The sequence below is a fragment of the Elgaria multicarinata genome, chromosome 3 (genome assembly GCF_023053635.1).
Source record: "Elgaria multicarinata webbii isolate HBS135686 ecotype San Diego chromosome 3, rElgMul1.1.pri, whole genome shotgun sequence".
Classification (NCBI taxonomy): Eukaryota; Metazoa; Chordata; class Lepidosauria; order Squamata; family Anguidae; genus Elgaria; species Elgaria multicarinata.
In genome coordinates this window covers 168,405,124-168,430,213 of record NC_086173.1, presented here as the reverse complement: position 1 = coordinate 168,430,213, position 25,090 = coordinate 168,405,124, and the positions used below count along the sequence as shown (strand labels likewise).

Here is a 25,090-nt window from a genome sequence, read left to right as displayed (position 1 = left end):
CCACTTCTAACTTGGAGCATCCTCCGAAAAGGGCTTGCAACGCGCACCAGTTTCACTGGGTTTCTCACACTGGGAGACAGGATTCGATATGTTTCTAAAAGTCTGTCCTGTTCCTCTTTATTTATTCATATTGATTAGTCACAGTCTCAATGGCGATTTCATCCAAATGGACCAGAAAGTTTCAGATATTGGATTTACTGTTTTCAGCTGTTGGATACAAGAAACACTATAATGATATGAAGATGTCACATATAACAAGGTGTCATGGCATGATGAAAGTATTTATGATGTCATGGAATCATAGGCCCTTTCTACACCTAAGGGTTATCCCAGGAAAATGGAGGGATCGTCCCTGCCTGCTCACGGGATCCCCTGTGTAGCATTTCATAGAATCATAGAATAGCAGAGTTGGAAGGGGCCTACAAGACCATCGAGCAACCCCCTGCTCAATGCAGGAATCCACCATAAAACATCCCTGACAGATGCTTGTCCAGCTGCCTCTTGAAGGCCTCTAGTGTGGGAGAGCCCACAACCTCCCTAGGTAACTGGTTCCATTGCCATACTGCTCTAACAGTCAGGAGGTTTTTCCTGATGTCCAGCTGGAATCTGGCTTCCTTTAACTTGAGCCCTTTATTCCGTGTCCTGCACTCTGGGAGGATCGAGAAGAGATCCTGGCCCTCCTCTGTGTGACAACCTTGTAAGAATTTGAAGAGTGCTATCATTTCTCCCCTCAGAAGATGCACAGGGACAATCCCGGGATATAGGGCTTGTGTAGACATGCCCATAGAACTATTTATAATAGCCCTGTTCAGAAGACACCTTAAACCATGGCTTTAAATACGGTGAATAAAGCTTTTTGCCTTATTCACCATGATTTAAGGTGTCTTCTGAACAGGGTCCCAATGCCATGGTTTTATGGCAGGACGGTGTATGTGTGTGTGTATCCTTACTATTGTTAAAGGTTTTATAAGTTGTTGTTTTTAACTACATTTTTCCACATAGAATCATAGATTTTTAGAGTTGGAAGGTATCTCAGAGGTCATCTGGTCCAACTTTCTGCTCACAGCAGAAATCTATTGCTATGAGGCAAGGTTTATTCACTAAAAAATAACCAGGAGATCTTAACCATACTGTTTGAAGATTTATATAGTTTATCTGGGGAGAAATTATAAATATTTCTCTAAACCATCTGTCAGGGATGCTTTAGGGTGGATTCCTGCATTGAACAGGGGGTTGGACTCGATGGCCTTGTAGGCCCCTTCCAACTCTGCTATTCTATGATTCTATGCTCAAAATGTGGATTCTCGATTTGTTATTAAAACTGATTTGGATGGAAAATTTCCAAGTCATTTATCTATAAGATGCTGCCCACATGTGAATGGTTGAATATGAAGTTCTGTGGGCTACCTAAGTTCTTTCTCCATTCCAAACAGTCCTACCATTCATGGGATTCCCACCTATGTGCACCTTTTGATGCCTAATAAGGTTTATCTTCTGACTGAAGCTCTTTCTACACTCTGGGCAATGATATGGTTTCTCTCCTGTGTGGATTCTTTGATGGTAAGTGAAGTTAGTGAGCTGGCTGAAGCTCTTTCCACACTCTGAGCATTTGTATGGTTTCTCTCCTGTGTGGATCCTTTGATGGGAAGTCAGACTCGAGCTGTCACTGAACTTCTTTCCACACTCCAAGCACTGATATGGTTTCTCTCCTGTGTGCACTCTTTGATGTCTAGTAAGGTTTATCTTCTGACTGAAGGTCTTTTCACACTCCAAGCACTGATATGGTTTCTCTCCGGTGTGGATCCTCTGATGTTCATTAAGGTTTGAGCAGTGGCTGAAGCTCTTTCCACACTCTGGGCATTCATACGGTTTCCCTCTGGAGTGGAGTCTTTGATGATAAGTGAAACTGGTGGCCTGGCTGAAACTCTTTCCACACTCTGGGCATTTGTACGGTTTCTCACCTGTGTGGGTCCTTCGATGGTCATTAAGGCTTGAGCTATATCTGAAACTCTTTCCACACTCTGAGCACTTATATGGTTTCTCGTTTCTGTGCGCTCTCTGATGTCTAGTAAGGTTTATCTTCTGACGGAAGCTCTTTCCACACTCTGAGCATGCATATGGCTTCTCCCCTGTGTGAATTCTTTGATGTATCCTAAGGGTTGTGCTCTGACTAAAGCCCTTTCCACACACTGAGCATTCATGTGGTTTGTCCTTCGTGTGCACTCTTTCATGCCTGGTAAGGTTCATCTTCTGGCTGAAGCTCTTTCCGCACTCGGAGCATTTATAGGGCTTCTCTCCTGTATGGATCCGTTGATGACGAATCAGGTTTGTGCTCCGATTGAAGCTCTTTCCACACTCCGAGCAGATCAACAGTGCCTCCCCAACATGAATACCTTGAGCTGTAGGAAGGCTGGATATTTCTGTCCACAGAGGGAATGTTTTCCTTTTTTCTCCTTCTCCTTGGATTGGAATTTCAGGGGAACCAGCAACTTCAAAAGCAACAGATTTCATCTTCCGCACTTGCTTTGATTCACGTTTCCATCTCTGCTGCTCACCCAATTTATCTCTTTCTCTCCCATCCTCGACTGGTACAAAGAAACCTGGTGACCAACAAACAGAGACTCAAATTGCAGAAGCAATCCAGCTCACAGCTACATCAGGGTGCAGAATCTTTTTTAGCCCTGGGGTTTTCAGGAGCCACATTTTAGTCTGGTAGCTTTCAGGAGGCCACAGTGCTTGGGCTGACCTGAAGGTAAAAGGGATAGGGCTGAAATTGCCAAATATACTAGCATATTTTAGCTTTAAGCTTTTACTGCCAGTAACTAACCTCCAGGACATATATGGGGTTGGGGTTGCACTCCCTCTGAAGGAGGAGGTTCGTAGCTTGGGGGTTCTCATAGAACCAGCTCTGTCACTTGAGGCCCAGGTGGCCTTGGTGGCATGGAGGGTCTTCTACCAACTTCAGTTGGTGGCTCAGCTACGCCCCTATCTGGACAGGGATAACCCGGCTTCTGTTGTCCATACTCTGGTAACCTCCAAATTAGATTACTGCAATGCGGTCTATGTGGGGCTGCCTTTGAAGACAGTTCGGAAGCTACAGCTTGTGCAAAATGAGCAGCCAGATCGTTAACTGGAACCAGAATGTTTGAACAAATAAGACTGATTCTGGCCCGCTTGCATTGGCTGCCTGTACATTTCCAAGCCCAATTCAAGGTGCTGGTTTTAGCTGATAAAGCCTTACATGGCTTGGGACCACAATACCTGACGGAACGCCTTTCCCGATATGAACCTACCTATATACCGTATTTCTTCGATTCTAAGACACACTTTTTTCCCCATATAAACATCTCTAAAATTGGGGTGTGTCTTAGAATCGTGGGTCATTTATTATTTCTTAGAATCAAAGCTTTTTATCTGTTGGTGGTACTGAAATTAGTGTGCGTCTTACAATCGATGGCGTCTTAGAATTGAAGAAATACGGTACTACGCTCAACATCAAAGATCCTCTTCCAAGTGCCTACTCCGAGGGAAGCTCGGAGGATGGCAACAAGGGAGAGGGCCTTTTCGGTGGTGGCCCCCCAATTATGGAATGATCTCCCCGATGAGGTTTGCCTGGCACCAACATTGTTATCTTTTCAGCACCAGGTCAAGACTTTTCTCTTCTCCCAGGCATTTAACAGCATTTGCTGAGTTGTGATTTTTTCTTACCTGACCCCAGAATATTGTTTTTAAATGAATATTGTCTGTTTTTATGCTTTTTATGGTTTTAAATTTTGTATATTTGTTTTTAAGGTTCACTGTTTTTAATCTTTGTAAACCACCCAGAGAGCTTTGGCTATGGGGCAGTATATAAATGTCAATAATAATAATAATAATAATAATAATAATAATAATAATAATAATAATCACACACACACACACACTAAGGCAATGTGTGGCACACTGGAGGGTCTGAGCTATGAGTGTTACTAAGCACCACAGACACACAAGCAGTTTCACCATGAATTCTGGGTAACCAGCATAAAAAAATAATGGCTTCCTGGCGCGCCGTTCTGAAGCCTCCTCCGCTCCATTTTATCCTCACAACAACAACCCTGTGAGGTAGGTTGGGCTGAGAGTCCATGACTGGCCCAAAGTCACTAGTGGGTTTCCCGAGTAGGGACTAGAACTCGGATCTCCCAACTCCCAGTCCAACACTTTAGCCACTACACCACACAGTTAAAAATACAGGAGCCCGGTCCTCCTTTTCATATGGTCAGCCTACCCCACACCTTTCATAGTGACATGCAGTTTGTTAGATACAAATAATTTTTAGGTTAATAAATATTTGATCTTTATTGAGAAACCTCTGTCCACTGTTTATCCTGGTTGTGCTTTTATATTGTATTTTATATCATGTTTTCATACTGTTGTTTTATACTTCGAATGTGTAAGCGAATGAACCAAAGCGACTCCATCTTGTATGATTCTGTATGTCTGTATTAATTATGCCTGTGTAATCAATGATACTGTCTGCTGTTTGAACTGCATGTCTGTATAATTTCTTGTGCTTGAAGCACAAGTAATTATACAGACATGCATTTCAAACAGTAGACAGTATCATTGATTACACACAGACATAATTAATACAGACATATAGAAATGGTTTAAATTTTTTGTGAACCGCCCAGAAAGATTCGGCTATTGGGCGGTATAAAAATGCAATGATGAATAAATAAATAAATAAATACACCACACTAATTCTTGTTATAAATCTACCAAAAACAATTTTTGGTGTACATTTTGTTTAGAAGTATTCTTTTTAATCTGTTATAGTGTTGGAAAAGTGCTCTCTCTGAGGCAGAGTTGCTACAGTAGTTGCTAACGTAGGGTGACCCTATGAAAAGGAGCACAGGGCTCCTGTATCTTTTAACAGTTGCATAGTAAAGGGAATTTCAGCAGGTGTCATTTGTATATATGGAGAACCTGGTGAAATTCCCTCTTCATCACCACAGTTAAAGCTGCAGATGTCCTGCCCTCTTTTAGATCTCGTCACTCTAGTATAGATCCTGCAGCTTTAACTGTTGTGATGAAGAGGGAATTTCACCAGGTTCTCCATGTATACAAAGGTCTCCTGCTGAAATTCCCTTTTCTATGCAACTGTTAAAGATACAGGAGCCCTGTCCTCCTTTTCTTATGGTCATCCTATTTTTAGGAGGCGTTTAAAAGTTATTACATTTTCCGCCTCCTGAACGGCATGAGGGAGGGTTTTCCAGAGGGTGGAGGCCACTACAGAGAAGGCCCCGCCGTCGAGGTTCTTCATTGGGACATTCCCAGTGCATTAGGATGACGCGCAGGGCCTCCTCTAAAGATCGGAAATGTCGCCTGGGTGTATATAAGGGAAGGCAGTCTGCTAGGTATCCTGGTTCCAAGTTGTTTAGGGCTTTGTAAGATAATAACATAAGCTTGTAGTGTAAGGTAATATTTATTTATTTTATTTATTTAAGCATTTTTATGCCATTATTCAGCCAAAAAAGCTCTCACGGCGGCTTACAAAAGTAGTTCTTGACAGTCCCTGCCCACAGGCTTACAATCTAAAAGACATGACACAAAAGGAAAGGGGATTGGGAGGGAGGAGGAATATGGTAGTGTAAGGCTTATTACTTGAGATCTACCAGACCAATTTTGCTTGATTTTGTTTTAAACTGAAGCTTGAGCACTCCTGATACCAACAAAGCGTAGCAGCGATTCCTGCTTCCTACATCTATCAACCAGGGAAAGAGGGATCCTTACCCAGAGAGGCCAGGTTCCCACAATTCTCTTCTGTAACATCCCTGTGCAGAGCCCTCTGGCCTGGATCCAACAGAGCCCATTCCTCAACCGAGAAATCCACAGCCACCTCCTCAAAAGACATGGGATTCTGAAAGAGGAAGAAGAAAACGTTTTCTCCTCGCAGATAATGTTGCAATCTAAAAGGGGCCCTCAAAGTGAGGTGGATGGATCATAGAATCATAGAATAGCAGAGTTGGAAGGGTCCTATAAGGCCATCAAGTCCAACCCCCCCTGCTCAATGCAGGAATCCACCCTAAAGCATCCCTGACAGATGGTTGCAGGATGCTCTCCTGCTTCCAGCAGAGGCGGTCAAAGCCTTGCTGGGGGCAGCGTTGACACCAGCAAAGAGCAAGGGAGAGGTGATTTCAGGCCCAGGGAGATGTAGGGTTTGCCCACCTCTCCAGAGATTCTTCTCCTACCTGATACATTTGCAAAGCATTTGTTTCCTCTCCACCACCAAGAGGAGAAGGCCTTGAAAGAAGCACCAGGGTCATCCCATCATCTGTTAGGGAGATAAAGAAGGTGTGTGTGGGGGGAATCATCCTTTTAGAAACATCTGGTATTTCAGTTCCTGGTTTGAAAACTGTCTACCTCGACACTGTTTTTGGCCACAATTTAAAGTACTGGTTAGGAATTTTTAATAAAACCAAAGCAGGACTTTGAGTTGTGCCCAAAAGCAATGTGGATGCAGACAGATTTCAAACCAACGAAGAGCCTTGGGGCAACTTAAAGACTAAGAGAGACAGTGTGGTGTAGTGGCTAGAGTGTTGGACTGGGAGTCAGGAGATCTGGGTTCTAGTCAGGGCTGGCGCCAGACTATATTGTGCCATAGGCAGGCGCGTTCTGAAGCCTCCGCCCCACCCTCCCCCCCGTGCACACGCGCCTGCCCACTCCTGGCTTTGAAGCCAGGACGCTGGGATTGGGGGGCGGGGTGGAGGCTTCGAAGCGGCACGCCCGGAAGTGGCTTCCTGGTGTGCTGTTCTGAAGCCTCCACCCCGTGCCCGCTCCTGGCTTTGAAGCCAGGACGTTGGGGTTGGGGGGCGGAGCAAAGGCTTCGAAGCCAGGAGCGGCTTCCAGCCGGGTGCTGGCTTCAAAGCCAGGACGCTGGGGTTGGGGTCGGCCGGGGCGGCTGCTTTGGAACAATGCACCCGGAAGCCGCTCTAGGAGCGCAGCTTCCGGGTGCACCGTTCGGCGCCCTCGTTTGCTTGGCGCTCTAGGCCGCCGCCTGAGTTGCCTCTATGGCAGCGCCGGCCCTGGTTCTAGTCCCCACCTGGCCATGGAAACCCACAGGGTGACTTTGGGCCAGTCAAAGACTCTCAGCCCAGCCTACCTCACAGGGTGGTTGTTGTGAGGTTAAACTGGAGAGGAGGAGGATTATGTACACTGCCTTGGGTTCCTTGGAGGAAAAAAGGCGGGATATAAACGTAATAAATAATAATAAAAATAATAAATTTATTTTGGCATAAGCTTTCATGAGCTATAGGCTCAAGACTGGGGAAATAGCCCCCCTTAGTCCTTACCCAATAAAATATCACCTCTGTCGCTCTCCTGCCAGGTCTGTGTGATGGCCGATGGAGCCTTCCCTGCCTCAGGGAAATCTGTGGCAACTTTGCTTATTGTCACCTGTACATGAAAAAGGATTGAGGAGTCCAGGTGAGGAAGGGGGGAAAGACCAGAACAACAACAGAAGAGGAACCCTGCTGGATCAGAACCGAGCGTCCATCTAGTCCAGCACTCTGTTCACATAGTGGCCAACCAGCTGTCGACCAGGGACCCACAAGGCAGGACACACTGCAACAGTACCCTCTCACCCATGTTCCCCAGCAACTAGCGTATATAGGCTTACTGCCTCGGATACCGACAGTTGCACTTATTCATCGGGACTAGTAGCCATTGATAGCCTTCTCCTCCACGAATCTACCCAACCCTTTTTTGAAGCCGTTCAAATTGGTGGGCATCACTACACCTTGTGGTAGTGAGTTCCAGAGTTTAACTCTGCACTGTGTGAAGAAGTCCTTCCTTTGAACTGTCCTGAATCTCCCACAGAAATGGCTTCCAATTCCTTTTTCCCAACAGTCCAACAGGGCAGCTCCAGAAACACCAGGTGAAACCTAAACCATCATCTTACCTGCGGGAGTCATATTTGAATGTCTACAGACCCGAAGACTGTGATCATGCAGACACCAGGACTTCAACACCCTCACCTTTCCTCCGCCCCCACCTGCTTTCTTCTCCACCTTTCCCAATCTGCTTTGCGTAACATTTTGCCTGATGAAGAGATCTGTAGATCTCAAAAGCTTTCACAAAGATTTTAAGAACGTAAGAAGAGCCCTGCAGGATCAGACCAAGGGTCCATCTAGTCCAGCACTCTGTTCACACGGTGGCCAAGCAGCTGTTGACTGGGAACCCGCTGTCTTTAACTGTTGTAAATCGCCCAGAGCGCTTCGGCTGTGGGGCGGTATATAAATGTCATAAATAATAAATAATCAGGATATGGTGCAACAGCACTCTCTCACCCATCTTCCCCAGCAACTTTCTGCCTCTGATACTGGAGGTTGCACTTAACCAACAGGACTCGTGGCCATTGAAAGTCTTCTCTTCCAGGAATTTATCCAACCCTTTTTTAAAGCCATTCAAATTGGTAGCCAACACTACACCTTGTGGTAGTGAGTTCCAGAGTTTAACTCTGCACTGTGTGAAGAAGTACTTCCTTTTATTTGTCCTGGATCTCCCACCAATGGGCTTCATGGGATGACTCCAGGTTCTAATATTTTGAGAGAGGGAGAAAAATGCCTCTCTCTCCACATTCTCCATACCATGCATAAATTTGTACACCTCTATCATGTCTCCCCTTAGCCTCCTTTTTTCCAGCCTGAAGAATCCCAGCAGTTGTAACCTTCCTTGATCATTTCAGATGCCCTTTTCTGCAGTTTTTCCAGCTCTATAATATCTTTTTTTAGGTGTTGACAAGAGCTGTTCACAGTTTTCTAAGTGTGGTCGCACCATAGGTTTGTATAAAGGCAGTACGATACTGGCCGTTTTATTCTCCATTCCTTTTCTAATAATGCCTAACATGGAGTTTGCCTTCTTTACGGCGGCCGCACACTGGGTGGACAGTTTCATGGAGCTGTCCACCACAACCCCAAGATCTCTTTCTTATTTTTTATTTATTTATTTATTTATTTATTGCATTTCTATACTGCCCAATAGCCGGAGCTCTCTGGGCGGTTCGGTCACCGCCAGCTCAGATCCCATCAGAGGGATTAGGAAAGGGGAAAAAATGGGGCAGGCAAAGGCTACTGTCTGTGTATCTCTATGTCCTTGAACTCGTGTATATTTCTAAATATATTGTACCTTTCAATTCCTGCATTGAGCAGCGGGCTGGACTCAATGGCTTTATAGGCCCTTTCCAACTCTACTATTCCAAGATTCTATGAGCACACAGCCATGACTTTGGCAAGCAATTGCATAAGGATCTGTGTTCTGGGGGCAATAATCCAACCCTGCAATTAGAAGAGAACTATCAGATTTCTTCCTAAAAACCAGTCAGCCAGGAAAAGAGAAAAGTAAGAGAGAAGCTGGTTAAGCTGGCATGTATTCTCTGCCTCTCTGCAATGTTCCTTGTTAGCACAACCATTTTCCTCTTCTGCTGAGAGGATCCCCTCCCTTTCTGGAAATTCATAGAACCATAGAATAGAGTTGGAAGGGGCCTATAAGGCCATCAAGTCCAATCCCCTGCTCAATGCAGGAATCCACCTTAAAGCATCCCTGACAGATGGTTGTCCAGCTGCCTCTTGAATGCCTCTAGTGTGGGAGAGCCCATGACCTCCCTACTTAATTGGTTCCATTGTCATACTGCTCTAACAGTCAGGAAGTTTTTCCTGATGTCCAGCCAGAATCTGGCTTCCTGTAACTTGAGCCCATTATTCCGTGTCCTGCACTCTGGGATGATCGAGAAAAGATCCTGGCCCTCCTCTGTGTGACAAGTATTTGAAGAGTGCTATCATGTTTCCCCTCAATCTTCTCTTCTCCAGGCTAAACATGCCCAGTTCTTTCAGTCTCTCCTCATAGGGCTTTGTTTCCAGACCCCTGATCATCCTGGTTGCCCTCCTCTGGACACGCTCCAGCTTGTCTGCGTCCTTCTTGAATTGTGGAGCCCAGAACTGGACGCAATACTTTAGATGAGGCCTAACCAGGGCCAAATAGAGAGGAACCAGTACATCACGTGATTTGGAAGCTACACTTCTATTAATGCAGCCCAAAACAGCATTTGCCTTTCTTGCAGCCATATCGCACTGTTGGCTCCTATTCAGCTTGCGATCTACAACAATTCCAAGATCCTTCTCGTTACTACACAGGAAAGAATCTACACAATGAGCAAACCATATGTTTTTTAGTGTAGAGAGTATTAAATAATTCACATAGGGGGGAAACACGTAATTGCATAGAGTGTAGAAGATGATGAGGCCTAACCAGGGCCAAATAGAGGGGAACCAGTACCTCGTGAGATTTGGAATACCCTTCTAATGTCTTGTGATCCCCCAAAAGGGGCTGACCCCCCAAATTCAGAACCACTGGCCTAGAAGAGTTGGATCACTCCTTTGTGGGATGACATACAGAAAGGGTGATCTATCAGTGGGGGTGTTTTTTCAAAGGCTACTATTCTACACCTTCCCAGTCCCTTAGAGCTCTTAGGAGGAAATGATCTCACCTGCTTTTTGTCCTCTGCCTGGCTCAGGAGGAAGCCTTCTGCCAGGGCCACCGCCTGGGAACTGGTCTCCGCTCCGCATTCTCTGACCCAGCTCTCCATCTCCGAGGGCAGGACAGTCAAGAACTGCTCCAGGACTACCAGGTCCAGCATCTCAGCTTTCGTGTTCCTTTCTGGCTTCAGCCACTGGCGGCAAAGGTGGTGGAGTCGGCTGCAAACCTCCCGGGGGCCCTCGGCCTCCTGGTAGCAGAAGTCCCTGAACCACTGATGTTGTATATCCAGACGGGCAGTTTCTCCATCCAGAACCTTGGACACTGTTCCTTCCCAAAAGTCTTGGCTGCTCTTGACCCATTGGGGGCGAAGGTCTTTTTCTGCTCCTCTCCCTGCTAGGCTTTGTGTCTTCATTTCCTCTGCCCCAGTGCAACTCCAGACAGCCCCAAAGATCCTGGGGCTCTAAGCTCTTTTCATGCCCAGGCTAAGGACTGCATGAATAAGCCTCTTCTTAGCCTCACAAGGGCAAAGGCTAAGAGTTCATGTGTTAGGGGTGTCTCTCCAAACAAGCAGATACTTCGCCAGTGAAACTAGGTTTCTCCAGCATTCAATCTGAGCGTCTCCCTGCAGCAGCATAGAAATTATTTAGTTAGTTAGTTAAAACATTCCTTGCTGGCCTTTTCAGGGCAAGAGTCCTCACAAGGCAGCTTCCCAAGAAGAAAATCCATAAAAACTGTTAAAATATTAAAAGCCATAAGAACATAAACACGATAAAAGAGCAATTTAAAACAATAAAACCAGCAACAGCAGTACTCATATCATGAGAAGGCCGCAGTGAAATACTACGTTTTAAGGCCTCCTTAAATGCCTGCAAGGATGGTGCATGGCAGACCTTCGATGGGAGCTTGTTCCAAAGGTGTGGGGCCAATGCAAGAAGGCCCTCTCCCGTGTGACCACCCACCTAATTGCCTCACGGATGGGCAAATGAGAAGGGCCTCTCTTTCTGATTTTAAAGTGCAGACCGCTGATGCAGGTGAAGGTGCCCCTTCAGGTAACTTGCTCCCAAACCAAAGAAGGCAAACAAAGAGCCACACAGCGAAACATTGACGCTACATCCTCACCCTGAAACATCCCCCAAAACCTCACGATTAGACTACTGTAATGTGCTTCATGTGGGGCTACCCCGTGTGTGTGGTTTGGAAGCTGCAGCTGGTGCAGAACGCAGCACCTAGGGTGCTCACGGGGACACCCAGCTCTACTCATATAAAACCTGTGTTAAAAGAACTGCTTCTCCAATTGCTTCTCTGCCCACGCATTTGTCCCTCACTACTTCCTCTTTCGAAAGAGGACGTAAACAACTTGCACGTGGCCGATTTTGATCAGGACAAATAAAAAGACAAATAAGAACATAAGAGGTGCCGTGCTGAATCAGACCAAGGGTCCACCTAGTCCAGCACTCTGTTCCCACAGTGGCCAACCAGCCATCGGCCAGGGACCAACAAGCAGGACATGGTGCAACAGCACCCTCCCGCCCATGTTCCCCAGCAACTGGTGCACACAGGCTTATTGCCTTGAATACTGGAGATAGCACACTGTTAGCATATCCTAGATATGTTTCCATGGATTTACTAATTGCTGAGGAGCTGGAGGAATCAGAAGACTCAGCAGAAAACTTAAAGGTCAACGTTGCACCTGGACATTGATGTCATGATTGAATAATTGGTGACTTGATTGTTTCAATTAAGGGATTGCAAGCAGTTGCATCATTGTACAGTTAGCCTATAAAAAGGATTGTATTCCCATGTACATGTATCAGAAATGATCACTGTATCAGAGCTGTATTGACTGACCGTATGTAAGTATTTGTATTTGTGAATGCCATAACTAAATTATATTTTTATATGCCAGTAAAGGTTTCTTTAAACCTACTGAAAGCCTCAGTCTTAATCTGTGTCTGTGCTGAGTTTGCTGGAAACCGCTGCAAAACTCTGTTATAAGGTTATTGGCCAGAAGCCCAGTCTGGTAATAACTAAAATAAGGTTGTAAATATTTGACCATCATATCCCAATAGGTTATGGGCCCAGGCCCCTAAAAACAACCAGCAAGCAGAGTGGTTACAGCAAGAACAGTAGGACTGAAGGATTAAGCCGTGGTTGATTAAATTCCTGAGCGTCTTTGTTGAAAGTCGTTGGAACAGACAGCCGGAAAGCTATTTCGTATAGCTGGTGTCTGAAAAATCACACGGAGAGAACTGGCAAGAGTGATTTTGAATTTAAGGGGGCACTGAGGAAGCTGAAACTGTATAGCTGGTCAGGCCCTAAAAGAAATTAAACCACTGAAGGGGTTGTATATCAGAAACAACCTGTTAAATTGAAAGTATGGCATTAAACGTTGGGAACACTGTCCCTATGGAATTACTTACAGACGAAAATTACATGTCATGGTCATTCAAGTTAGAAATGAGCCTGAGAAATCTTGATCTGTGGGAGGTTGTAACAGATGCCCCAGCAGAAGATTTGAATGCAGCAGATTTACAGGCGTGGAGACGTCGCGCAGAACGGGCAAAAGCCCACATTGTTTTGTCCATGAGAAATGACCAACTGTCGTATATAAGCAGAGAAGACACAGTTGATGTTATCTGGACTAAACTGAGAACTGTATATGTTAGAGATACCGCAGGAGCTAGAATAAGCTTAACCAGAAAGCTCTACCGCACACTGATGAAAGAGGGAGAAGATGTAAAAGCCCACTTGCAGAAATTAAGAGACTGTTTTGAAAGTCTAAATGCAGCAGGCTTACCTCTGAGTGACGAAATGAAAACGTATGTGGTTTTGTCGAGCTTACCACTGTCCTGGGACGTGCTGGTGACAACTTTAGAAGCAATGAGGATCCAAGACATGACTTTAAATTTGATATCGGGCAGATTGATAGAAGAATGTCAAAAGAGGACTTTGAGAAAGTCAGCCCAAAGCAGTTCAGGCGATAAACCAGACGCGTTTGCAAAATGGTCTGGGTATGAAGGGGTTAAGGCTTTGGTGAAGAAGGAGGAAAATGAGTCAGCGTTTTCAACTTCAAGAAAGCCCAAACCTAAGAAACCTCTACGGTGCTTCAGGTGCCAGAAGTTGGGACATTTGCAAAAGGATTGTAGAGTTAAATTACAATCAGAGCCCAACAAAGAGGACAGAGGGAAAAATAAATCAGTGCAGCTAGTGACGGCAGAAGAAAGGAGTCAGCTCTGCAAGCAAGCAGGAGGAAAGAGCTTTCAGTGGCTCATAGACTCTGGATCTTCTACAGTGATTTCGAATAGAACTGACTTCTTCCAGGACTTCAGGGACTCTTCTGAAAAATCTATCACGCTGGCTGATGGCAAAAAAGTTCAAGTGTCTGGCGAAGGCTCGTGCAGACTAACTTTTTTGAAAGAATGCTTTGATAATGCATTGTTTGTTCCCAGTTTAAGTTATTCCCTTCTAGGAGTGTCAAGTTTAACAGAAAAAGGTTTCTGTGTGTCTTTTGAAAAAGACAAATGCTTTATTCGAAAGCATGGACTCCTAAGAGGAACTGCAAAGCTGCAGAATGGATTGTATTTTATACAGGACAATCCAAATGAGGAAGAAACTCCAGAGGTGCAAGCAGGTTGTATGGAAACTTTTGAAAATGTTCCTAACCATGACAATTGCATCCATGTTTTACATAGGAGGCTTGGACATTCGAGTTTTAAAGTTCTGAACAAAACTCTGAATTTTTCAGAGGGTCTAAAAGTTCAGAAATGCAACAAGTTTCTCGATTGTTTGATTTGTAAAGTTGCCAAGTCTAAGGAGAGGAATATTCCACGTGTCAGAGACTGGCGGAGTCAACACGTATTGGGACTGGTGCACATGGATCTGACCGGCCCGTTTCCAGAGAGCTATGGAGGAGCTAGATATGCTTTAGTCATTCTGGATGATAAAACCCGTTTTTCGTGGGTATATTTGTTAAAGCACAAATCTGAATGTTTAGACACGGTGCAGGAATGGGTTAAATTCATAGAGAGAAAACTCCAGAAGCAGATCCGGCAGCTGATGACGGATCGGGGAGGCGAATTCCAATCGACCCGTTTTAAGCAGTTTTGTAAAAAGACTGGCATAAGTCATAAATTATGCAGCCCGAGGACACCACATCAGAACGGCAATGTTGAGAGGCGCATCGGCGTGCTGAAAGAAAAAATGCAATGTTTATTAAAGGACGCTGAAGCAGAGCCACAATTGTGGGGAGAAGCGTTTGTGGCAGCCAATTACCTTTGTAACAGGACTTGGACTAAAACCATAAATAACATTCCTTTCTTTTTGCTTTACAACAGGAAACCAAATCTAAAGCACTTGAGAACTTGGGGGAGTTTTGCTGCTGTAAATGTTCCAATTTCACAGAGACGTAATTTTTCACCGAAGGGAATTAGATTACGCTTTGTAGGTTATGATCACAACAACTGGAGGTTTTTGTGCGAAGGGGGAAGGATAGTGGTCTCTAGGTCAGCTAACTTTAGTGAAGCGAATTGGAAAAGAGTGCACGGCAACCCGGAAGTGCTGGTAGAACTAGAAAGCAGGCAGGAGCCTGAATTGTTGGTTAACCGACAAAGTACAGAGACTCGAGAGTTAAGGCAAGAAGAACAGCAGGAAGAAGCTCCAAGACGCAGTCAAAGAGTTAATAAAGGTGTACCACCAAAACGGTACGGCTTTGAAGCTTGCTGTGTGAATTATGAGCCTAGTTCGTACTCTAAAGTAAAGAAGTTGAATTCTTTAGAGAGGCAGCAGTGGGAAAGTGCCGAGCAAAAGAAAAGAAACAGTCTTAAGGAAGAAACGAGTTTACCAGCAGGGCAAAAATCTCTAAGCTGCAGGAAGGTGTTTAGACGCAAGCAGTTAGAGAAGGGGTGAAGAAATTCAAGCCTCGGCTGGTTGCCAGAAAAAGTTAAGGAGGCAGTTTGAAATTGAATGTCCTTCAAAATGTTTAAATCTTTTGTTGTTGGAAAGAGTTTTTCCTAGGATTGAAAAAGGATCAAGCAGATGAAAGAAGTTTTTGCTAAGCAATGTGATTGCAGGATTGCAAAGGGAAAAAGCCCCATGGAAATGAATGTGTGAAGCAACCTGCAAAAGAAACCGCTTTAGCAACTTCAGGCTTGTATCATTTGGTGGTGAAAAATGTTATGTTCAGTGAACAGTTTGATTGTCTGTTTTGTTACTATTCTCAGCAGGTTTATGGTGACCTTTGAAAAGATACGAAGCAAGTGAAGTTTTTCCTATGAGGCTAAGTATTGTGCTGGTGTATGGTAAGGTTACTTGGCTAATCCAGTTAAATAAAGGACTTTTAGGCTCTTTAGGTCCCGGTGGAGAAGCCAGTAACAGTTAAAGTTAAAGCACATAGCCACAATTTTTCAAAACATGAAAAACACAAAGAAAGTGGAAGTTTATTGTGAGTTTATTGTGAGTCCAAAGAAAACCTTGCTGACATGTTCACAAAGCCACTAGGTCCCACCAAACACAGGGAAGTTTGTGAAACTTTAGGTTTCAGGGAGGACAAATGTAAATAACTGTACAATGTGTTGTTAAATCCAGTGTAAACATATGAAGGGGTGTTGGATCCTAGAATGGATCCTAGATATGTTTCCATGGATTTACTAATTGCTGAGGAGCTGGAGGAATCAGAAGACTCAGCAGAAAACTTAAAGGTCAACGTTGCACCTGGACATTGATGTCATGATTGAATAATTGGTGACTTGATTGTTTCAATTAAGGGATTGCAAGCAGTTGCATCATTGTACAGTTAGCCTATAAAAAGGATTGTATTCCCATGTACATGTATCAGAAATGATCACTGTATCAGAGCTGTATTGACTGACCGTATGTAAGTATTTGTATTTGTGAATGCCATAACTAAATTATATTTTTATATGCCAGTAAAGGTTTCTTTAAACCTACTGAAAGTCTCAGTCTTAATCTGTGTCTGTGCTGAGTTTGCTGGAAACCGCTGCAAAACTCTGTTATAAGGTTATTGGCCAGAAGCCCAGTCTGGTAATAACTAAAATAAGGTTGTAAATATTTGACCAACATATTCCAATACACACAACCATCAGGGCTAGTAGCCGTTGATACCCTTCACCTCCAGGAATTTATCCAACTCCCTTTTAAAACCATCCAAACTGGTGGCCATCTCTACATCTTGTGGCAGTGAGTTCCATAATTTAACTATGCGCTGTATGATGAAGTCCTTCCTTTTATTTGTCCTGGATCTCTCAGCCATCAGCTTCATGGGATGACCCCAGGTTCTAGTATTTTGAGAGAGGGAGAAAAAATGTCTCCCTGTCCACATTCTCCATAACATGCATCATTTTGTACACCTCTATCATGTCTCCCCTTAGCCTCCTTTTTTTCCAAGCTAAACAATCCCAGTTGATGTCACCTTCCCTCATTGGGGAGATAGCGGCAACTTCCATCTTTAAAAATAAGTCGGACCAACGGGGGGTGTTTTTTGTGGCACAAAGCAGGCAAGAAGGGGCAGGTGGGACCTGGTGAAATCCATGAGAGCTTAGCAACGAGTGTGCAATAAAATGTTTGCCTGATGGAGCTCAGACAGAATGACAGACTGGGACTAAGCTGCTGTTGATTGGACTGGGGAGGCAGGAGTCTTTCTCCATAGGGACTCTCTCCGTTTCCCATAAATATAATATTTCAGGCATCTGGTGGTTTATTTTTTATTTTTCAAATTCTCCAAGGCTCTTAATTATTTGATTTAGTTCAAAATATGGCAGCCAGGCTGGTCACCGGTACACCTAGGGGTGACCACATTACACCAGTTTTAAAATCTCTTCACTGGCTGCCAATTAGTCTCCGAGCAAAGTATAAAGTGTTGGTCATCACCTTTAAAGCCCTACATGGTTTGGGTCCAGTCTACCTGCAGGATCGCCTTCTCCCGTACAATCCACCCCGCACACTCAGGTCCTCTGGGAAGAATCTACTTCAGCTAGCAAAAACTAAATTAACAACCGTTACCCAGAGGACCTTCTCTTCTGCTGCTCCCAGACTGTGGAATGGCCTGCCGGAGGAGACTTGTCAACGTAACAGTCTTTTAGCATTTAAGCAAGCCATCAAGACTGATCTATTCCAGCAGGCCTATCCAGTGGAATTTTAGGATGTTTTAATAATGTATACCAAATGATGTATGCCAAAATTAGGCTGACAAATATTACCCAGAGGACCTTCTCTTCTGCTGCACCCAGACTGTGGAATAGCCTGCCGGGAGAGATCCACCAGCTTAATTAATAGACTTTCTGAATTTTAAAAAAGCTGTAAAGACTGATCGATTCCCGCAGGCCTGTCCAGGGAAATTTTAATAATAGTAATAATAATAATAATAATAATAATAATAATAATAATAATAATAATAATTTTATTTCTTGCCCACCTCTCCATTTTGATCAAGGCAGGGAACAACAATATTATTATTAATAATAATATTTATTTATATAGCGCCATGAAGTTTTCATGGTGCTGTACAGAACAAAATAAAACAAAATACAATAAATGATAAAGTACATAATACTCCATTAAAACATAATGTACATTGTTAAAAACATCCTAAAAAGCATCCTAATATTTTAGGATGTTTTAATAATGTATACTATGTTTTTCATTCAGTTTTATGTATTTTATACTTACTGTTGCTCCCCGCCTCCATCCCAATGGAGAGGCGGGTAAGAAATAATTTTATTATTGTTGTTGTTGTTTTAAAAAATCAGCCGGTGGGGGGCTGGCGACCTCTATTTCAGTGGGGCTGTGAATCCTCTTTGGGTCCCCATCAGTTGGGAGCAGCACCTCGGACAGCTCCATCAGGGTTCTGGCTGGTTCCGACGGGCACCCAGAAGGGATCCACAGCCCCTCTGACCCAGGGCCACCTGCCTCCACTACTCCCGCGTAACCCCAAAGCCCTCGCGTCCTCCGTTGTGAACTTTCCACTTACTGCGCGCTCTCCGCAGTCCGGCGCTTCCCCCGAATGAATCCTCCTCTCTGCTAACTCGCCGGGATCGAGACCTTCCTAGGCTGATCCGGAGCCATCTGTCCGCTGTCCCCGGGGGCGAGAGAGAGAGAGAGAGAGAGAGAGAGAGAGAGAGAGCCCTTCTCCAGCACTCTCGTGGCCTGAGACCCTTTTACCAGGGAGGGTTGCAGCAAGGTGGGAATATCCGCATGCAAGAACCTGCCCTGCCTGCATGGAGCCTCCAGTGGGGGCACCGTCTTCTCTCCCGCCCCCCAACTTCCTCCCACAACCCCAGAGAATGGTTTTATGGGGAGGGGAGGGAGAGCAGGAAGTGGCTTGCATCCAGTGCCTTTAACCCCACCCCCACCCCCACCCCGATCTCTCCCGCTCCCCCAAAAGTGCAGCAGCCAGAAGCTTCTTCCTCGCGCCAAGGCGCATCTGGGCAGCAGCGCCTGCAAAGCGCCGCCGGAGAGGCTTTGGCTCGGACGCACGCGCCCCGGCACCGCGGCGGGCGAGAGGGAAAGGTTTTGAAAGACGGGGGGGTTGGGGGGCCTGGGGGGGGGCTCCCCTTTGCCGTCTAGAGAGACGAAGGGTTAAAGCGAGAGAGTCCGGATTCCTGGAGAGGCGTGTTAGAAGGCGAAAGGGGAGAGACAAGGCGGAGAGGAGAGCGTAAAGACAGGCAGCTTCCGATTGGGAAGGGGGAGGCGGGAAGGGAAAGGGGACAGAGAGACAGACATCTTTTGATTGGGAAGGGGGAGGCAGAAGGGGAAAGGTGAGAGACAGACCCACAGAGAGAGTAAAGACAGGCAGCTTCCCTTTGGGAAGGGGACAGAGAGACAGACAGCTTTTGATTGGGAACGGGGAGGCAGAGAGGGGACAGACAGACAGACAGAAAAGACAGGCATCTTTCCATTGGGAAGGGGGAGGCAAAAAGGGAAAGGTGAGAGACAGACCCACAGAGAGAGTAAAGGCAGGCAGCTTCCGATTGGGAAGGGGGAGGCGGGAAGGGAAAGGGGACAGAGAGACAGACATCTTTTGATTGGGAAGGGGGAGGCAGAGAGGGAAAGGTGAGAGACAGACCCACAGAGAGAGTAAAGACAGGCAGCTTCCCTTTGGGAAGGGGGAGGCGGGAAGGGGACAGAGAGACAGACATCTTTTGATTGGGAAGGGGGAGGCAGAGAGGGGACAGACAGACAGACAGAAAAGACAGTCAGCTTCCCATTGGGAAGGGAGAGGCAGAAAGGGGACAGACAGACAGACATTTAAGCCTCAGCACTGAATTCAGAGCTTTCTGCTTTGGTCTTGCTACTGTTTGGAATTTGGGCCTCGGGGCGTGAAATAGAGCACCTTGAACCTGTATTTCTGTGCCCCAAATGTGTCCTGGAAACTCTGAGCATCCCCTGGCTCAGGCTGGAGTTGGATACGAAGGGTGTGTGGCAGTCTACCAGGTGATTTGTTTGCCTGCTGTCCACACTGCAGGGAGTTGGGCATTTGGGGATGACCCCTCTTGAAACCCCTTCACTCCTCCTTCACAGGGGAAAACATTGAAGAAAGCAGCTTAGAAGACAGACTCGTTGGATTGGGCCTTTTATGAACGGTTCCCGAATTGACTCTGACCGAATTACCTGCAACGCCACATCACACGTGAGTTAAAATGCAACGTCACAGCTATGTAGCACCACAGCAGTACTGCACTGTACACACGTATTACCAAGCTGCAGGGAATTACACATGCGGCATGTCTACACCAGCCTCATATCCCAGGATCGTCCCGGGATCATCCCTGTGCATCCAAATGTCACACAGGGGTTGTCGGGAACAGGCAGGGACGATCCCTTCATTGTCCTGGGATAACCCTTCGGTGTAGAAAGGGCCTTAGAAGAAGCAGATGTTGCACTTTGTGCTTTTCTCACTCTGGCCATGTAAAATGGAGATCCCAGGTACAACAGGACACCGGGGCGTTTGCTGATCCATCCATTTCCTCTATATTTCCAGGCTTTGAGTGGAAGAAGCTGGGTGGAAAGAGAGAGGACTTCTAGGAGGTCCATCAGATGAGTGTTTTATCTCACACTCGCTACTTCCCACTTACGGACGTGCGCGCATCCTTTAGACGATGTCGTCCGCCTCCCACAGGCCTGCGCGCCTTCTGCTCATTTTTCCGTCATAAGATAGACCCCTTTTAATCCGACTTTTAAAAAAAACAATGGAATGTGCTGGATCTCCTGCTTAGCTGTGTGCAGGAAAAGCGGTGCGATTAAAGGCCCCTGAATGGGCCACGTGGTCTTTGTTTACTTCCACTTTCCCCTCAGGGCAGAAGAGGAAGTAATGAGGGGAAAACGCGTGGGCGGAGAAGCGACGGCAAGGAGACGCGATTTCCCCTTATTTGACGACGCTCTTGGTCAAATCTAGAATTGCCACCAAAACCAAAGAGGGAGTCGGCTGGATTTCGCACCAGGAACTGCCCTAGGAAATATAGGATCGAAAACATCCCACCATCTTTCTTCCTCTCCTTTCCTCACAGGAAGCAAAAAGACATCAGTGACACATTTTGGATCCTCTCCTCTTCCTCGTGAAGTGGCAAGAGCCTCAGGACCTATGGAGGCAGCTCAGGTAAGGAAGGGATTGTTGGGGAGACACGCAAGGGTCAGCCTGATTGCTTCCTTTTTAATTGTGGGGCTCACAGGAGCATCTAAAACGCTGAAGGGAGACATGATAGCACTCTTCAATTACTTGAAAGGTTGTCGCCAGGGCTGGCGCCAGCTAATTTGCACCCTGAGCAGGTACGCCGTACTTAAGCTGCCGCCCTGCCCACCAACCCCAGCGTCCTGGCTTCAAAGCCAGGATGCTGGGGTTCGGGGGCGGGACGGAGGCTTCGAAGCGGCGCACCCGGAAGTGGCTTCCGTTCGCGCCGTTCTGAAGCCGCCGCCCCGCAACCCCAGCGTCCTGGCTTCGAAGCCAGGAGCGGCTTCCAGCTGGGTGCTGGCTTCAAAGCCAGGATGCTGGGGTTGGGGGGCAGCCGGGGCGGCGGCTTTGGAACAGCGCGCCCGGAAGCCGCTCTAGGCCACCACGTGAGCTGCCCCTATGGCAGCGCCGGCCCTGGTTGTCACACAGAGGAGGGCCAGGATCTCTTCTCGATCCTCCCAGAGTGCAGGACACGGAATAACGGGCTCAAGTGACAGGAAGCCAGATTCCGGCTGGACATCAGGAAAAACTTCCTGACTGTTAGAGCAGTACGACAATGGAATCAGTTACCTAAGGAGGTGGTGGGCCCTTCCACACTTAGAGGCATCTGGACAAGCATCTGTCAGGGATGCTTTAGGGTGGATTCCTGCATTGAGCAGGGGGTTGGACTCGATGGCCTTGTAGGCCTCTGCCAACTCTACTATTCTATATTTCTATGAATTATTTATTTATTTATTTATTACATTTTTATACAGCCCATTTATCGAAGCTCTCTGGGGGGTTCACAAAAGTTAAAACCACAATAAAACAACCAACAGGTTAAAAGCACAATTACAAAATACAGTATAAAAAGCACAACCAGGATAAAACCACGCAGCAAAATTGATATAAAGATTAAAATACAGAGTTAAAACAGTAAAAATTAAATTTAAGTTAAAATTAAGTGTTAAAATACTGAGTGAATAAAAAGATCTTCAGCTGGCGACGAAAGCAGTACAGTGTAGGCGCCAGGCGGATACTAATAAGTCATCTATTGTTAGCGGCAAGATGGTTGATAGCCAAGAAAAGATGGCAAAGGGCTCTGTATCGAAAACTGGTATCAGAGAGTATGGCGGATCGCTCTTTTAGAAAAACAGACTCAAAAGGTAAGGGCAGAATTAAATGAAGACAAATTTGAAGGGATATGGAGGAAATGCATTGATTTTGTAAATTAAACAGAACATGGGGGAATGCCTCTGTTGGCATATACAGAGCTAGGGAGAGTAGAGGTCTAAGGAAATGAGCTCCAGTTCCCAACAAGGGTGAAAGGAAACATGGGCCTAATCTACTCCAAACAAGATATTGCACTATGAAAGCGGTATGAAAGTGGCATCTAAAAGGCAGGAGCCACACGACTGCTTTGTAGCGGTATTGAAGTGCACTGACAACTGTTGGGGCCCATTGACACAGACCATATACCTAGGGTGGCCCTATGAAAAGGAGGACAGGGCTCCTGTATCTTTAACAGTTGTAATGAAAAGGGAATTTCAGCACGTGTCATTTGTATATATGGAGAACCTGGTGAAATTCCCTCTTCATCACCACAGTTAAAGGTGCAGGAGCTATACTAGAGTGACCAGATTTAAAAGAGGGCAGGGCTCCTGCAGCTTTAACTGTTGTGATGAAGAGGAATTTTCACCAGGTTCTCCATATATACAGATGACGCCTGCTGAAATTTCCTTTTCAATACAACTGTTAAAGATACAGGAGCCCTGTCCTCCTTTTCATATGGTCACCCTAATATACCACTTTCATGCTGCTATATCCTCCTTGGTGTGGCTCCTGCCTTTTTATACTACTATGGATATAGGATATAGCACTCTGAAAGTGGTATATGGCATATATCATGGGCCCCAAAAGTTGTCACACTAAAGCAGTAGTGTGGCTCCTGCCTTTTATATGGGCTCAAGTTACAGGAAGCCAGATTCCAGCTGGACCTCAGGAAAAACTTGCTTACTGTTAGAGCAGTACGACAATGGAATCAGTGACCTAGGGAGGTTATGGGCTCTCCCACACTAGAGGCCTTCAAGGGGCAGCTGGACAACCATCTGTCAGGGATGCTTTAACGTGGATTCCTGCACTGAGCAGGGGGTTGGACTCTATGGCCTTGTAGGCACCTTCCAACGATGCTAGTCTATGATTCTATGACTCTATGATTTCAAGGCTGTCCACTAGGAAGTTATGAGAAAATGTGACTGGTTTGCTCAGGATGCAATCCTATGCATGTTTAGACCGGGAGGAAAGACTTACAGCTCCCAGCATTCTTCAGGTTAGGGAATGCTGGGAGGTGCAGAACTTTTTTCTGTCTAAACATGCACAGGGCTGTCCCTCCATGAATTTGTTTAATCAAACTGAACTATGGTCAGTTTCCCCACCCCATCTGTTCATTTCAGAAGGAGAACCGTTCCTGTATCTGTGTAGATAAGTTGAATATGACCTTGGCAGGCTCAGAGCAGAAGAAGGTGTGCTGTCATCCTTCCTAAGATTATATAGGGAGCATAAACCCAAACAAGAGTCATGGGGGGATATAATAATGATGATGATGATGAAGATGAAGAAGATGATGATCTCCCTTTCGAGTGTTACAAAACTAATTCTTTCTCTCTCTGGATTAATGTGAAACAAGGATAGAGCAAATCTGTGGTCCCTGGAAGGGAATCCTAGGCCCTTCTCATTTGCCCAAATGTGAGAGCAATTAGGTTGGTGTCCACACGGGAGACGGCCTTCTTTGCGGTGGCCCCAAACCTCTGGAACAAACGCCCCTTGGAGGTCTGCCATGCACCATCCTTACAGTCTTTTAAGAAAGCCATTAAAACATTTTATTTTATGATGGCCTTCCCGTGATGAATACTGTTATTGCTACTACTGCTGTTCGTGTTGATTTTGTAGCTTTCATAGAATCATGGCTAAGTTCCTCTTCTCCATACAAAGGTCTCGCAAATCGATTTCATCTTAATTGCAACTTCTATCCCATGCTGCTGTTGTGTATCTTTTGTACCAGGTGTTCTAACTATGCCTATATATTTTAAATATGTGTATGTTTTAAATAACTCTTTTAGCCTGTTCGTATAATGACTGTGATTTTATGGTTTTAAATTAATGATTGTGGTTATTGTTTCTATTGGGTCTGTGACTGCATAATAAAAATGTATGTATGAATAGTAGAGTTGGAAGGGGCCTACAAGGCCATCAAGTCCAACCCCCTGCTCAATGCAGGAATCCACCCTAAAGCATCCCTGTCAGATGGTTGTCCAGCTGCCTCTTGAAGGCCTCTAGTGTGGGAGAGCCCACAACCTCCCGAGGTAACTCATTCCATTGTCGTACCGCTCTAACAGTCAGGAAGTTTTTCCTGATGTCCAGCTGGAATCTGGCTTCCTTTAACTGGATCCCATTATTCCATGTCCTGCACTCTGGGAGGATCGAGAAGAGATCCTGGCCCTCCTCTGTGTGACAACCTTTTAAGTATTTGAAGAGTGCTATCAATTGCTGTTTTATTGTGATTGTGTTTTTATGGCTTTTAATTATTATTATTATTTATATAGCGCCATCAGTGTACATGGTGCTGTACAGAGTTAATATTTTATTGCTTTTAATATTTTATGTATTCTATGGTTGTAAGCTGCCTCGTGAGGGCCCCTGGCCTGAAAGGCAGCCGGGAAATGTTGTAAATAGATAAAATAAATAAATGGTGCAAATTCCTCCGGTCCACGGCTCCCAGCTGCCACGGAAGGCTCCAGAGTGGCTCCGTTCAGACAACACGTTTCTCAGCGGTGGATTTAGAATTCCATGGTGGCGTTTTTACACCACCACTGAGAAACATGTTACCTCCACACAACGGTAGAGTTTTTCTGGAAAACA

The 25,090-nt window shown here is 45.6% G+C and overlaps 3 protein-coding genes across 3 annotated transcripts in view; 1 reads left to right on the top strand and 2 right to left on the bottom strand.

Annotated features, from left to right (window-relative positions):
• The window catches only part of LOC134396281 (zinc finger protein 420-like), a 918,719-nt gene that overhangs the window by 382,707 nt on the left and 510,922 nt on the right, over nucleotides 1-25,090 (top strand). The window lies entirely within an intron of this gene.
• The window catches only part of LOC134396311 (zinc finger protein 345-like), a 190,452-nt gene that overhangs the window by 69,664 nt on the left and 95,698 nt on the right, over nucleotides 1-25,090 (bottom strand). The window lies entirely within an intron of this gene.
• The window catches only part of LOC134396983 (zinc finger protein 883-like), an 87,126-nt gene that overhangs the window by 4,691 nt on the left and 57,345 nt on the right, over nucleotides 1-25,090 (bottom strand). Inside the window, exon 3 of the mRNA XM_063123599.1 lies at nucleotides 1,440-2,355. Coding sequence (XP_062979669.1) covers nucleotides 1,440-2,355 — 916 coding nt within the window. The remainder of the gene's footprint in view (nucleotides 1-1,439; nucleotides 2,356-25,090) is intronic.